Genomic DNA, 16,107 nt, shown 5'->3' with positions numbered 1-16,107 from the left:
AAAGGTGGGAAAGTTTCAACACTATTTAGCGCTTAGCTTACTTTTGGCTAAGAGCTAAATAGTGTTGAAACCTTCCCACCCTTTAGCTCTTAGCTTGCTTTTATGTGAGTGTGTACGTGTTTCTTCAGGTCATTTCTTCTTCAGTCTCAGAAGAAGAAAATGCTTACAATTTGGTACTGAAGATTCAAGCTTTTCCAGTTGAAACACGGTGTTATTCAGTTCCCCTTTTTGTAATTATTATTGTTACATTTCTATCCCAGCCTTCCTTCAAGTTCAGGGTGCTGTGCATGGTTCTTCCCTCACTTGTGTTATTTTATCATTGCAACAACTCTATAAGGGAGGTAGGCTGAGAGAGAGTATCTGGTTTAAGGTCGCCCAGTGGGTTTCATGGCTAAATGGAGATTTGAATCTAGGTCGTAACACTCCTAGTCCTACTCTAACCACTATACTACACTGGCCTCATGAGTGATAGACCCTGGTCAAGTTAATGTTCCCTAACAAACTGCTAATGTTAAGAGCACATAGACTTCATTTAGCAAATCTGAGCCATCCCAGAGCTTTCCACCCTGTATAACATGGACTGGTCATGTTCACCACCCTTTAAAATGCATCAGTTTTTATTCAGCAAGGTAATAGCTTCTGGGAATTTACTGATTCAGGATGATAGCGTTTATATATAAAATGCCTACACTAAAATAATTTTACAATCAGATTAAGTACAATAAATGACAAATATTTTAATTTCTCTTAGTACTTTAATAGCAAGCGGGAACTGGTATGCTTTCGTTCTTACATTTCTTAATGGCACTCAAGCAATGCTGTAATTACAGCATGACATAAATTGTCACTTCTTCATGACTGTTATAAATACAGAAGTTACAGATCCCGTTTCTATATATGACACACATTCCAGGTTTTCTTATGTTCCTTCAAGTCACCATAGCACCTGACTGCCTCAAGATTGAGAAAATCTGTAATTTGCTTTCCTGCAAATTGGCATAGGTAAATTGTATTAATAACTGAGCAAAGAATATGCATTCCCTTAAGAAGGCCACAACCTTCCTTAACTTGGCATTATTTGCCTACCAAGTCCCCCTGTCGTTCCACTAAATTCTGCAAGGTCACGTGCCTGTGGTTTTCTTGGCCACTGAATGGGAAGAGGCCCTTTTGCATAGCTTGCAAAACTAGAACCTTGTTTCTTTCACTTTCCCTGAGGAATATGCCCCTTTTCCTTTCTTCAGATTTTATGAATGGCTAAAGGTAAAGTGTGTCGTTGAGTCGATTTTGAATCCTGGCGCCCACAGAGCCCTGTGGTTGTCTTTGGTAGAATACAGGAGGGGTTTACCATTGACTCCTCCCAAGCAGTATGAGATGATGCCTTTCAGCATCTTCCTATATCGCTGCTGCCCGATATAAAGGGCTACTTATTTATTTTTTAATTTTATTTTTACATTTATATCCCACTCTTTCTCCGAGCAGCTCAGCACATGATAATAATCAGCACATGATTATTTTTATCCTCACAACAACACTGCGAGGTAGGTTAGGCTGAGAGATAACATGACTGACCCAGAGTCACCTCTGAAAGAAGTATGTCAGTAATATCTGAAGCTTAACTTTATCTTTAGATATGTGCACTTTTCCTATTCTACTAAATATAATAAGTTATATCTCTTCAGGCTTCTTCCCTCCTAAATATAAAAAGAGAATAAACTTCTATTGTCATTGTTCTGTTTTAGGTGCATGCTTATATCATTAGCCATCTGAAGAAGGAAATGCCTGCTGTGTTTGGAAAAGAAAATAAGAAGAAAGAGCTGATCAGCAAACTGCCTGAGATTTATGCTGAGTTGCAACGAGAGTACCATATCTCAGCAGGAGACTTCCCAGAAGTCAAGAAAATGCAGGTACAGTGCCTTAATAGGTTGTTTACTTGCACTTTGATTCTGTCTATCTAACAGTAGCTTCACGGCATGTCATGTCATGCTGCAAGCAAGTTTCCTTCAAGGGTTGGTTTTTGGGGGTTTGGTTTTAGTTTTGTTATTGCTTTCGCAAAATGCAGTCACTGAGACTCCAATATGAAATGGAAGACTGGCACACAGGGAAGAGAGGGGTTAACCTTTCCCTTCCAATGGTTTTTCTGCTGAAATTTGCCCTCTCCTCCCAAGCTGCAGATGTCCACATGATTTGCAATAGGGGAAGGATTTTTAACAGAAAAACCATCAAAAGATTCAAAACATACTCCTTGCATAAGTCTTCTGTTTTGGATTGCAGCCTCGGTGGATGCATTTTGTGAGGGGTGGAAAAAAAACCTTGGGGACATCACTTGCTGTCATGAGTAGTTTGGCCTTCAGAAGCTATGCAACTAGTGAAAATGACACCAGAAACTTAATAATATATGTCTTTGTTACTGTTTGGGTCTGTCAGAACCCTTGTGAAACAGAGAACAGAAAAGACAAATAAATGAGTCCTTAATGTATGATACACTTATTTATTACTGTATTGAGTTTTTAGAGTGACTGCTTCCATTAGCCATACCACTTAAGACTAGATAAATATGTGTTTCATGGTGAAGGCTGGCCTGGCCTGATGGAGTGGAATTCTCCCACCATTTCTTTATTGCAATTTTGGAAGGGGAAAAAATGGCAACACTTTGAAAAGTGTGTTTATAAATTTCACAAGTTTGTGCCACTAGGCCAGAATTCATGGAAGCAACTTATAGTGACTTTGACAGGCCTATTATTTTATAGCAGTTCGTCCTTTTGAAGTGGCAAATAGTTAAGTAGGGCTACCATACACAATAGTAGTTAGATTACTGTTTAAGTGTTTGTTAAGCACAAGTTCTGCCTTTATGGACACTTCATGTTCACACTTCAAGAGTTTTCATTTCGTTTTGAAGCTTTCATTTCTAAAGTTCAGTGAAAAAAGAAATGTTAGACAATTTTTAGTTTTCTTATCGTCACATCTATGTTTTATTTCACAGGAATTGCTGGAGAACTACGACTTCACCAAATTCCATTCTCTGAAACCAAAGCTGATTGAAGCTGTAGATAACATGTTGGCCAATAAAGTTGCCTACCTGATGAATCTGATTACCCAGGAAGAGCGTTCCATGCCTATGCAGAAGGTTCAAGGTGGGGCATTTGATGGCACCACAGCAGGGCCATTTAACCATGGCTATGGGGAAGGTATCAAGGAAGGAGCCAATGAAGAGGAGTGGGTTGTTGCCAAAGATAAACCTGCATATGATGAGATCTTTTACACACTCTCTCCAATCAATGGCAGAATCTCTGGGGCCAGTGCAAAGAAGGAAATGTTGACCTCCAAACTGCCAAACAGTGTCCTGGGGAAAATATGGAAACTTGCTGACTATGATAATGATGGCATGCTGGATGAGGAGGAATTTGCATTAGCAAAACATCTAATCAAGATAAAACTAGAAGGATATGAACTCCCCAGTAGCTTACCCAGCCATCTGATACCTCCATCACACAGAAAATCTTTGAATGGGTGATAAACATGTTTCTGAAAATGTTTAAATTCAAAGAGGTAGGATCCTGTTACAGCAAAGCCCATCTATCGATTTTTTTAAAAACTTGGAATTAGGGTTATTGGCAAGCCTTTTCAAGGTCATTTCTAACATTCAACCTTTCCTGTACAAATACCATGCTTGTGTAGGAAGAAGCATGAAAACTATTGTGTGTTGGGTCTGATTCATTGCACACGTACATATGTGTACTTGAAAGCTTTTATTGTAGCGTGTGTGTGTGTCCACACACACACACACAACATTCGTAATAGATAAGCAGGGTATAAATTTTTAATATAGAAATAAACATTTTATATACACAGTAAAATAAACACATCTACCGCACATATCATGATATCTTTTATGTCATGAATGGAAACACTTTCTGGTATTTGAAATGGCGGCCCTAAATTGGATGTTATGTTCCATGCAAGTTACGGGAACCAGAAATGTTGTGTGGAATGAGCATGTTAATAGTTCTAAAAGCACTCTACTAAAAAAAAAAAAAGTTTCAAGTGCCTTTCAAATTACTACAGTAGGGTTTTTTGGTTTTTGTGAGTAGGAAGAAAATTCATATTTGCCATTTTTTAAAACCATGTTTACAGTCACAATGCTGAAATGAAATGCGGTAGCTATAAAATCATTTCAGCTATACCAGTGATTTATACTTTGATTATACAATGTGAAACTCCCCTAGGTTTTCAAAAGGATCTCTAAAAATGTTATAGTTATCCTCTTTTGGAAGGCATCTATCCTTCACTAACGATACTTGAAATATCGTCATGACTATCGGAATCTACCTATACACCTGGAATTCCATCTGCTCTTTTAAGTATTTTAAGTTCAGCTTTATTACTTTAGGCAAACATTAAACATACTAAAACTTGTACTAGTTTAAAAATTTATGCTTACTTTGAGAAAAAGAAGAGGACAATATGCTCGGAAGGATCTTTTGTATGAATCAAATTCAGAAAAATCATGGAATGATTAAAATGTCAATTTAAATATATACAATTTAATTACAAAGTGTACTATCATCTGTAGTGACTATGGTGGCTACTTCTTTTGCCTCTTTATATGTAGAACATATAAAAAGAGACCTGCTGAATCAGACCAATGGTCCCTCTAGTTTCAAAGGAAGCCTAAAAGTAGGGCATGAAGTCAGTAGTCCTCCCAGTATCTGACAGCCAAAGATATATTACTTTTAAACATGCAGGCTCCATTTAGCTGTCATGGCTGATAGTTTTAAAATTAGATGAACATATCACTTGTCTAAGCCAGCAGCCTCATCACCACATTTGCAGCAGTTAATTCCATAGATTAATTGTGTGTTGTGTGACGAAGTCCTTTAGAGCACTGTGAAGTACCTAGCAGCATACATGAAAAGCAACAAGAAAAATGTGGTGTTGCTTTGCACCTTTTAAATGTGCGGTACATACAAAAGTCAGCGCTTTTATTTAATCCATCCACTGTAGTATGGTTTAGAAAGGTATCCAATTGAAGAGCTTAATCCCATAGAGGCATAGCTTTAAAAAGAAGATGACACATGCATTTTATACAGCTGCCTTGTAGGTATATAGTGAGGCTATTCACACACGCGTGCAAAACCGGGTCAAGGGAGCCCAGCCCGGTTTTGCACGCATGTGTGAACCACTGGATTGGGCCCGATCCCAGCGGCTACACGGCGGCAAACCCGCCTAAGTAGCCTCCCTTTTAAATGAGGTTAAGGGAGCAAGTGCTCCCTTAACCCCATTTATTTGCTCATGTGTCAGCCATGGCTGGCACATTCGGGGGGGGGGTGTTCCCAACAATGCACCATGCGCTTGTGCGGTGCATTATTGGAGCTCCAGGGAGTGGGGTGACATGCGGCGGTGCATCCTGGCACCCTAAACCCTCAAGAGCTGCAGGGAGTAGCTGCCAATCATCTGGGTGAGCAATCCGCCCGCCAGCGAAGCAAGGATGATTGTCTCTGGGGAGGGTGAGTGTAACCTGCTCTCCCCGCAGACCGTCCCAGAACTCTTCTCACTGTTTGTGAGAAGAGCTCCATTTTGTGTCAGTCAAGGGTGTTCTAACTTAAAGTAGCTAATAGCATTTTGTACAGGGCAAATTGGTTTGGTCATAATTGTAGGTCTCTTCTTGACATGCACAGCAGATTTTCTGGCATCTTCAAGCCTTCAATGCATTCCTTTTCAGCTATTTCATTTATGGGTAATCAGGGGCGTAACAAGGCTGGAGTGGGCCCAGAGACAAAATTTTAAAATGGGCCCCTCGCTGATACACACACACACTTGACAATATATAGTCATGTGACTTGCCTCGGGGGGGCCCTCGAGGCGTGGGGGGCCCCAGGCAGCCACCTCCCCTTGCCTAATAGTGGTTACGCCCCTGTGGGTAATGTTGACGCTGTCAGGACTTGTGGCATCAGACCTGTTTAGTGAATACCCAAAGGTAGGGTAGAACAGTCAAGTCAAAAAGGCTGTGGGCTTTGGGTGTAAGGATCCTCTCATGAGGCACAGCAAACATAGCAAGCACACAAGATCAGTCATTCCTGCTGCATCACCAAACCACATTTCTTTGGCCTGTTCTCTTCTGCTACCACCTGTGGATTCAGTCTGATCAGTGAGAAGTTATGGTATTTAGGGAATAATCTCCAGAACCTCCACACTTTGTATGAAGCTGCCTTACAGGCAGGCCATTGATCCAGCTATCTTCATATTATGTGCTCTGACTAGAAGTGTCACTGCCAGGCAATCAGGCAGGTGTCTTTTTCAGCCCTGTACCCAAAACACATTTATCTGCAATGCCAGGGATTAAATCCTGGACCTTCTATATGCAAAGCATGTGTTCTGTCACTGAGCTATGGTCCTTATCTGTTTGTGTCTTTGTGTGCTGTTATTCTGTGTCTCTGATTGCAGCTATGTGTTGCATTCATCTTAAGATCAGCTCATAGGCTGCATGGCGGCTGAGAACCTGGAACTGATGAATTTATTTTAATGCACTTTTTAGTATTGGTTCACTAGGAAATCAAATAATGAAGGCCACATCTGGTATACGCCAGCAGCCCTACCCCTAATCTTGTTAACAGGCTTGAGTATATCCTCTTTGCTTGCATGGACATATGTAAGTATAAATAATTCAAATTAAGCCAACTCAGTATAATTTTTATTTCCAAGGTTCAGATTTTCCATGGATTTTGTCATGTTTTAGCAAGGATTGTGATAGCACAGGGGAAAGAATGCGGGGGTGGGTGGGGAGTAATTTTGCACAGCAAGTGCAAGAATGTAGATAACAGCTATGGAAGGAGATGGACAGATTGGGAAAAGGCTGACTATTGGAAGATGTTTTTCTCTAATTCCTCACTTGCATCTTTAGCAGCTGCTGCTCATTCATTTCAAGACTCTCTTCTGAAATTATGAAGAGTGGAAATTTCAAAAACATGTTCCTAGGATGCTAAATAATGTCATGACATATCAAATTCTGTCTGAAATCACATAGCTTTATAGCTAAGAAATTCAATTACATTCATTGTTAGTTGACTCACTCTATGAAGACTCATGTCTATTGTGATGAGGTCACACTCAGTTTTTATTTTAAACGAATAGGTAAAAATTTTCCAGGTATCTTTTTTTCCTTTGCAGGGAGGTGTGTGTGTGTGATGAAATGACTGTCCCATTATTTCCTTTTTTATTCTACAAGGCTTTTAAATGGCTTGTTAAGTGTCACTGTTTCTTTCTCCTCTTGGACACTTTGGCACACCTTAAGTTGCCAACCACAATTGTTCCAATTTTTTAGTGTCTTCAGAAATAGTGGAGGCATGTCCTTAAGCTCTTTTTTGATGCTACAAATGATAAATGTAGTTTTGTGTTCAGCTAATGTCATGATCCTTATGCTTTCAACAGCTGAGGACTTATAACAAACATCCTAAGATTCTCAGGGTGATTTCAGACATGAAAGAAGACACATGAGGGACGTGTGTATCTTCCTGTGTTTCTAGGGCCTTGGGCAAAGAGCCACTCAGACATTTTCCCTATAGGAAGATATATGAGCTTTACTCACATTGGTGGTATACACATAGTTTCCTAGGGAGGTGTGGCGTGTCATCTCATAATAACAAAGCCATTGCAGTTATGTAATATAGCCAAATGCTTTGTGAAACAGGCAGCAGAACATGACCACTTCAGATCCCTCTTAATTTTTTTCTGAATCTTGTGAATACCCAAAGGATGCTGAATATTGCTTTCATCCAAAGTGACCCTGGTGCCTGCAGAAGGGAACCTTCTTACACAACAGGGGTTTTGATTTCTGTTGAGTCCTTCCCCATGCTGCATTGCAAGTGTTCAGGAGGGTCTCCTGACTCTCAGGGGCAGTTTTTCAACAGTCTCAAGGGACTGCAGCAGGAAGGAGTGTGTGGAAAAGACCCTTGGCAAGGCAAAACTCCATAAACCGGAAAGAATCGAGCCTGTAAATTGTTAAAAGTAAACTTGTGTGTCTGACTTGGAGAACAGACATGTGTGATGTTTCCACAAGCAGGGCTTGGTGCTGAATTGAAAACCTCCAGTTCACAAATGATATGCCCATTGATTGTGTAGGAGGTACTGTGATCTGAAAGCTTGGCGAAGTTGATGAATCCGGATTTTGAAGAATTCCCAACCTCTCTTCTCCCACCATCCCCACCTTGTATATGAACCATATGTCAAACCAGAGTGAAACTAAATTTTGATTGCCATAAACTTGGCCCATGCCATATTAAGTATGTTGTTTAATGCCTTTGTGTTCTTTTCACAATCTAATAGCTTTAAACGGAAAGTTGGGATATTCAGTTTTAGATAAGTAAACAGATGTCCTCAAAGTGGACCTTGTAACTTAATCAAAGCATTTAGGACACCATTTCTATTCAGTTACTGTAACCTCTTTAGCACAGAGAACCAGGGGGCTTTGCTTTTTCTAATTTATACACTGATTGGCCAGTCCCACTATTTAAATATTTCAGGTAAAATCTGAAGATTGTATTATTTACCTTACTTTCATTAAAGCTCAAATAACACACTTGATGCACATACTAATCTGAAGGGTTAAGTTCATTAGTGTTGCACTTTGGTTATCTGAACAGAACATTATGGATACTGTAAATTTTTATGCATACCATATGCTTTTTAATCATTATTTTGTCATGGTGATAAGAATATTGCTGTACAATAAATTTAGAATGCATATTTGTGGCTGGTATTTTTCTATCTGAAAATGAAAATCAATTCCTGTGGAAAGCTGCCACCCAGTGGCTAAGAGTGCCTTAATCATAGTGCCCGAACTACCTGTATATACAAATTTTAAAGCTAAAACATATGTTTTAGCTTTAAAATTTGTATATACAGGTAGTTCAGAGGGAAATTCTGCAGCAGAATTCTCCAGCAGAAATTACCAGAGGGAAATTCTCCAGCATACTCTTCTAACTGGAATATTTCCCCCCAAGATATTAAATGATGGAGACTGTTGCATGAGGGGTGGGGTGGGGTGGTTAAAGTACCAAATATTGCATGTTACTGCTTGACATTGCCATTTCTCCCCCAGGCTAAGTTTTGGAAATATGGTACAGATTTAGAATGCAAACTGGAAAATGTTCAAAGTTGGGGGGGAAATTCAATTCTTGCAGTGTGTTTGTAAATATTTAGTCTAGTCTGCTTAACAGTGTGCTTTAGTTCTATGATGCTCTGGGTGTTTTAAAGTGCAGTGATACAAGGCATTTAGTGTCCAAGACTGTGAGGAAATATTGTTGATGCCAGTCCTAGACTGTGTGTCCCCCTCCCCAACAAAAAGAGGATTTAAGATCTGCAACAGGGAAATGACTTGCCTAGCAAGCAAGAGGTTGCTGGTTCAAATCCCCGCTGGTATGTTTCCTAGAATATGGGAAACACCTATATCGGGCAGCAACAATATAGGAAGGTGCTGAAAGGCATCATCTCACACTGCGCGGGAGGAAGCAATAGTAAACCCCTCTTGTATTCTACCAAAGAAAATCACATGGCTCTGTAGTCGCCAGGAGTCAATATCAACTTGAGGGCACAACTTTACCTTAGAAGTATCAGTAATTGTTGTTCCCACACTTATCACATTATTGTTCCCACACTTATCCCACTGGCAATTTTTAAAAAGGCACTGAGGACATATTTATTCACCCAGGCTTTTACTTAGATTGATAGTTTTAATACTTTTAATGTTGGGTTTTTTAAAGTTTTTAATGTTTAATTAATTTTAATTGTTTAAATGATTTTAATTGTAAACAACCCAGAGATGCAAGTTTTGGGCAGTATAGAAATATGCTAAATAAAATAAAATAAAAACATTGTCTCTCTTAACAGGTCTTACAGGCTTTTGCAGCACTTCAGAAGTCTGCAAAAACTTTCATCAGGGACAACAGTGGGACAAAACTGAGTATTCATTCTTTCACTCACTCACTCACTGTGAGATTTTTCTTTCTTTCAGTGTGGAGGAGCATTTTTAAAAATGGTATGCCCACTTGCAGCCTCAGCAGTTATGGTCCATTTTGCCACCTCACCTGCTAAATGTGCAGATCTTGCCATTTATCACTGCAACAAATTCTGAGGCATGTTCTAAGGTGCAGATTGAGTCCATGACCAGATGTTTTGTGCCTCGTACCCTGTGTCACCAGAATGTGTGCCTGGGTACACATCCTTGTAGTTGTGTGGTGCAGTTGAAGATCAGCTAGGTGGGCAAGCTGTCTTGAAATTTATTGCCTTTGTTGATCACATGAAGGAATCCCAGTTAAGCTTTCAAAGAACCATTGGGCTTCCCCTGAAATTGGAACACAATTTTTCACCCAGAGCTTGTGCCCACATATAAGAAATTAGGAAATTGGCTGTAATAGCAATTCCTGTGCCACTGAGGCAATGTCAGAAGAGGTCCTTTAGATCAGGGATTCTCAACGTTGGGTCCCCAGATGTTACTGGATTTCAGTTCCAATAATCCCCAGCCTCAGTGGCATTTGGTTGGGGATTATGGGAGTTGAAGTCCAATAACATCTGGGGACCCAACGTTGAGAATCCCTGCTTTAGATTGGTTCAGATATAGGCCAAGAGAAGGATGGACCCTCACAGAATTCTTAGAGCCACTTGGGTTGACACAAGAGGGGATAATTTGTGACTATTTGCAGGCTCTGAGTTCAGGGAGTATCAGTAACTCAAATTCTAAAAGCTGCACTGATCTGGTAGATAAAGAATTGGGCTGGGACCTGAGGACTTATTTATTTGATTTATATAACACCCTTCCCAAAGTGGCCCAGGGCAGTTTACACTAATGTTCCCATATCTGCCATAGACTCATAGGGTGGCCTTATTTGCTCTGAAAAACCCAATGTAAAGGTGATTTCGTGATTCCTACATAAAGATCTGTGAATAAGACCGTGCAATGCAATCTTTGACATGTTTGTTTTATTGATTGATTGGTTGCTCTCCTGTGGGCCGCCCATGCCTCACTTGACTGCTGCGAGGGTTGGGCTCAGGGAAGCACCGTTGAGTGGTGTCCTACCCCCCAGAGCCCAAATAATGCACTGCGCAAGTGCATGGTGTGTTGTTGGGAGCCCCCCCCCAGTGGGGGGATAAAAAAATAAGACTAAAGGAGCAGTTACTCCCTTAACCTCATATGAGGGTGGCTATTTAGGTGGGCTTGCCACCGTGGAGTAGCAATGTGCAAACTGGTTTGAATTCAAACCGGTTCGGTTCAATGATTTGAATGCGAACCGAATCAGCCATTAGGTTCGAGCTGCAGGTTCGAATTTGAACCAAACTGGGGGGGGGGGTGATTAGAACAGGTTTGAACTGGTTCAAACCTCACAAAGTAGATGGGGTGGTAGGGTCAACCCCCAAAGCAATCGGACACGCATACAATTTTTTAATGAATTTTTGAAACTTTCTCTTTTTATAGGGTATAATGGAACTGGAACCAGCCCATTATTTCCTATTGTATAATGGGTATAGGGTATAATGGAACTGGAACCAGCCCATTATTCCCTATTGTGGAGCACCCATGGGTGCCAACTACCACCCAAACCCCGAAGCAATTGGACACCTATGATTTTTAAATGAACTTCTGAAATAAAAATTTTAATTATTTTTCTCATAGGGCATAATGAGACTCAAACCAGCCCATTATCTCCTATTGTGGAGCACCTAGGGGCACAAAAGTGGGGTGGGTGGTGGGCACCCAGGGGTGCCTACCACCCGCCAAACCCCAAGACAATCGGACATGCCTCCGATCTTTGGTGAAATTTTAAAGTATTTTTGAATTCCCCACAGGGAATAATGAGGATTCCAGCAAATGTATAGCTTCACATCGGGGGGAAAGGGGTGGCCTAGAGTGGAATGTGGTAGGTGGTAGTGCCCAAGGGGGCAAGGGAGCTACCAGAATTATTTCAAAGGAATTGGGCAAAGGGCTGATTTTTAAGTGATTTTTGAAGCAAGTGGTGGTGTAGTGCACAGAGGGTGCACCCTCTGTGCACTACACCACCACTCGCTCTGGGCCACCCCAGTGCTCGCCAAGTGCAGTTATGGGGCTACTTGAACCTCCATTCTTCCCTATGGAGAAAAACCTTAAAGACGCGTAAACTTCAAAAATCACTTAAAAATCCTTTGAAATAATTCTGGTAGCTTCTTTGCCCCCCTTGGGTACTATCACCCACTTTGGGAGTTTCAAAATGGTTCAAAACAGTTCAAATTCGAACTGAACCAGTGGGGGTTTGAGCAAAACCAAAACCAAACCTCCCCCTCCCGGTTCGAACCTGGTTAGAATTCGAACCAAACCGGTTTTGTGCACATCCCTACCATGGAGCCACTGGTCTCACCCTCAAGTCCAGTGGTTCTCACAAGCGTGCAAAACCAGGCTGGACTCCCTTGGCCCGGTTATGCACGCTCATGAGAATAGCCTCATTCTCTCTGTGCATGATAGCAAACCAATGCCAGAACACCACTTACCACGTTGAAATCTTCATATGGATGATTTTGTATCTGAGCAGTACTTAGATGCTAGCAAGGTGATTATTGGGTGACCCACTGGCCACAACCCTACATGGACTTGGCCAGTCATGAAATCAGGCTTCGGCAAAGCTGAAGCAAAAAAAAAGGAGGAAGAAATGGAGATAAATCCATCTGAACACAAACCTAGCAGAAGAGTGCCACCTGCTGGCAGAACACACACATTTTAGAGAAGGCTTGATGACAGGGGGAAAGGTCGATGTGTTTGGTTTGGTGAGTTGCTAGTTTAGCAGAAGTTGCTATTCTCCACCCCCACCCCCCCACCGCCCAAATAAGTTCTTTAAACTTAGTTTCACAAATGAAAAGTTTCAAAGACACATAATTCAGCAGGAAGTGTGCTACATGCTAATAGGGATGTACACGAAGCTGTTCAGCGTTCTATTCTTAGAACGCTAAACAGGTTTGGAATCTGGAATCCCCATGTTTGAACTGGTTCAAATGCAGGGGTGTGGGTGGCTTTAAGGACAGGGGAGGGTGCACTTACCCCCCCCCACACACAAATGCTCCCCCCTCTGGCACTCAAATAGTACAAATAGTCGGGCGGGGTAGCAGTGTACCTCCTTGCTGCCCCATTTCCATGACCGGAGGTGCCGAGTATGTGTGGGTAAGTGCACCCTCCCCTTGTCCTTAAAGCCACCCCCGCCCCACCATCAGCTCAAAATGAGCCAGTAACATGCACATCCCTACCAGCTAACAAAAATGATTTAATTTTTTTGCCACAGGCTTTATGGGGTGGGCGGGGGGGAAATGCGATATGGTTGGTGTTGTAAGTCGTTGGCCTAGCAGAAGGCTCCCTAAAAATAAGTCTTTAAAAAAAGGAAATTGAAAAGAATTTTAATGGGCTGAAATGGAAATTTTTAGAAAGGCACACCAAGCATGCATAATGGGGGGGGGGGGGATGCGTGGCATCCCGCCTCCTCTAGAAAGCCATTGGCCAGAAGGGACCAGAGCAAGCTGTATGAATGGTGCATGGGGAAAATTAGGAAGGAACCGAGAGGAACCCTATAAAAGTAGGCCTATGAGAACGGACTCCAGGTTTCTTTGGACTGTTTTTATTGTATTCATATGTGACTAATATCTGCCTTCATAATGCTCTACTTTACCCCACTGAATCCCACGATGAAGCTGGCCATCTGGAAAAGGCCCTAATGAATGTACAGATCTGACCATTCTGGGCCATGTTCTAAGGTGCATACTGAGTTAATGCAGGGCACTGACCAGACAGTTTGTGCTTCATTGTTTCCCTGTGTGAACTGAGTGTGTCACTTCTTGTGGATGTGTGTTGCAGTTGAAGATCAGTAACAGTGGGGAAGTCGTCATTTTTAAAAAAAATTATCGCCATTGCTGATCTTACTAGGGAATCAGTAAGCTTTCAAAGAACCCTCTGACTACTCCACAAGTTGGGGCATAATCTTTTGACCACATTCAATAAATTAGGAGATGGAAAGGAGGTAATAACTCTTACTCATTGTGCCTGCAAATACTGGTTATTCTCTTTGTCATTTGGGAGGAGTGGAGGAGAAAGATTATTATAACAGAAAAAGAGCTACCAAAAAGTAGTCATGTATTCATTCATTAGAAAATTATTAACTCCCAGGTATCAAGGAGCTATAGTTATTTGCTATCTGTTACGATATAGCGGCCACTACAACACTTGATAATATCAGGGCCACAGTGATAATGTGTCCACCCCCACATCACTAAAGGATGTGCTGATGCAATTTCAGCATGCCCCTTAATTGCATGAGGGGGTGTTCATCAGAATTGTCCCTCTACACACAGCACAAAATTGTTTAAACAGCGTTGGAAGGCATGCAAACAGGGTTTTGAAGTGTGTGTAGAGGGGCAATTCCAATGAAACCCCCTCATGTCCTTAAATGATGTGCTGAGATTGCCTTGGCATGTCCTTTAGTGACATCAGGACAGTTAACATTTTCACCGTGGTCCCAATGTTATTTCATGCAGCAGTGTGGTATAATGGTTGGACTAGGACCAGGGAGATGCGAGTTCAAATCCTCATTCAGCCATGACACACACTGGGTGTCTCTGGGCCAGGCACTTCTCTCTCAGCCTAACCTATCTTACAGGGTGGTTGTGAGAATAAACATAACCATGAACACGCTCTGGGCTCCATGGAGGGAGAGCAGGATATCAATGTAAGTAAAATAAAAATTTAAAAAGTAAGTAAAAGCCCAATTTCACAGAAGGCAGTATATGTGGTTGGTGCCAAAGATTTTGCCGGAAGCAGTGAGTCACAGAAGATAACGTTTTGTTTTATTATGGAGCTATAAACAGATTGATGATAACATCACTCCAATTCTTGGAAATGGGAAGGGCAGTCCTTCCAGTTCAAGTATAAAAGGATCCCACTCCAAAAAGGAGTTTCTTGAGCAAGTATGATAAGGGCTATTTGTTCATCACTCCCAGATTCACATGAATGAGTGTGTAACTGAAGGAATAATAGTCATTGCTCAGTTTGGTATTGGAGCCACTCCACTTCCTTCACTGTTCCAGTATGTCACAAACCCAAAACACACAGCTCTTTTCGATGTTAATGTTGCTTTCAAGCAGCCCCATGCTTGTGTGGAACTGGGAAGTAGTCATGTTATCATTTCCTCCCATATTACCATATACTTCCAGTGTAACCAGAGGCGCAGGAGCAGGAGACCTATTGACAGCAGCTCGCATATCACTGAGGCAATGTCAGAAGCCGTCCTTTAGGGTGGCTCTGAGCTAGGCCAGAAGGATGCATCTTTACAGAATTTCTTGGTCCTGCTTGGGTACTTGAGAGGGGATGATCTGTGACTGTTTGCAGGCCCTGGCCTCAGTCGTATCATTAACTTGAATTCTAAAAGAATTCAAGAATACTAAAGGATTCTAAACTTGAATTCTGGTGAGCCAGCATGGTAGAGTGGTTAGAGTGCTAGACTTGTACCGTGGAGACCCGAGTTCAAATCCCCATTCAGCCATGATACTAGCTGGGTGACTCTGGGCCAGTCACTTCTCTCTCAGCCTAGCCTACTTCACAGGGTTGTTGTGAAAGAGAAACTTAAGTCTGCAGTACACCGCTCTGGGCTCCTTGGAGGAAGAGCGGGATATAAATGTAATAATAATAATAATTAATAAAAGCTACCCAAAGAGTTGGGCTTGGACCTGAGGAATAATTCCCATATTTGCCATAGACTCATAGGGTGGCCTAAGGCATGTGGCTCTGAAGCACTTCCAAAGTAATGATTCCATGAGCTCTACATATGGACCTGTGAAGAAGATTGTTCAATGCAATCCTTGGCATGTTTAAAGGTAAAGTGTGCCATCGAGTCCGTGTCGACTCCTGGTGATGACAGAGCCCTGTGGTTGTCTTTGGTAGAATACAGGAGGGGTTTACCATTGCCTCCTCCTGCGCAGTATGATATTATGCCTTTCAGCATCTTCCTATATCGCTGCTTCCCAATATAGGTGTTTCCCGTAATCTGGGGAACATACCAGCGGGGATTCGAACTGGCAGCCTCTGGCTTGCTAGACAAGCTACTATGTTCA

General features: G+C 41.7%; 2 protein-coding genes across 3 annotated transcripts in view; both read left to right on the top strand.

The window, feature by feature from the left end:
- EHD4 (EH domain containing 4) overlaps positions 1-8,739 on the top strand; it is a 41,092-nt gene extending 32,353 nt beyond the window's left edge. For both annotated transcript variants that reach the window (XM_053286528.1, XM_053286529.1), the window contains exons 5-6: positions 1,740-1,904; positions 2,981-8,739. In XM_053286528.1, the coding sequence (XP_053142503.1) occupies positions 1,740-1,904; positions 2,981-3,511 (696 nt within the window). In that variant the 3' untranslated portion in view covers positions 3,512-8,739. The remainder of the gene's footprint in view (positions 1-1,739; positions 1,905-2,980) is intronic.
- Positions 8,740-15,003: 6,264 nt separating this feature from the next.
- Positions 15,004-16,107, top strand: part of SPTBN5 (spectrin beta, non-erythrocytic 5) — a 198,457-nt gene continuing 197,353 nt past the window's right edge. The window contains exon 1 of the mRNA XM_053313122.1: positions 15,004-15,083. Coding sequence (XP_053169097.1) covers positions 15,004-15,083 — 80 coding nt within the window. The remainder of the gene's footprint in view (positions 15,084-16,107) is intronic.

This window comes from Hemicordylus capensis, chromosome 1 (genome assembly GCF_027244095.1).
Source record: "Hemicordylus capensis ecotype Gifberg chromosome 1, rHemCap1.1.pri, whole genome shotgun sequence".
NCBI classification, from domain to species: Eukaryota; Metazoa; Chordata; class Lepidosauria; order Squamata; family Cordylidae; genus Hemicordylus; species Hemicordylus capensis.
The sequence above is the reverse complement of the archived record's forward strand: the minus strand, read 5'-3'. Positions and strand labels throughout refer to the sequence as shown.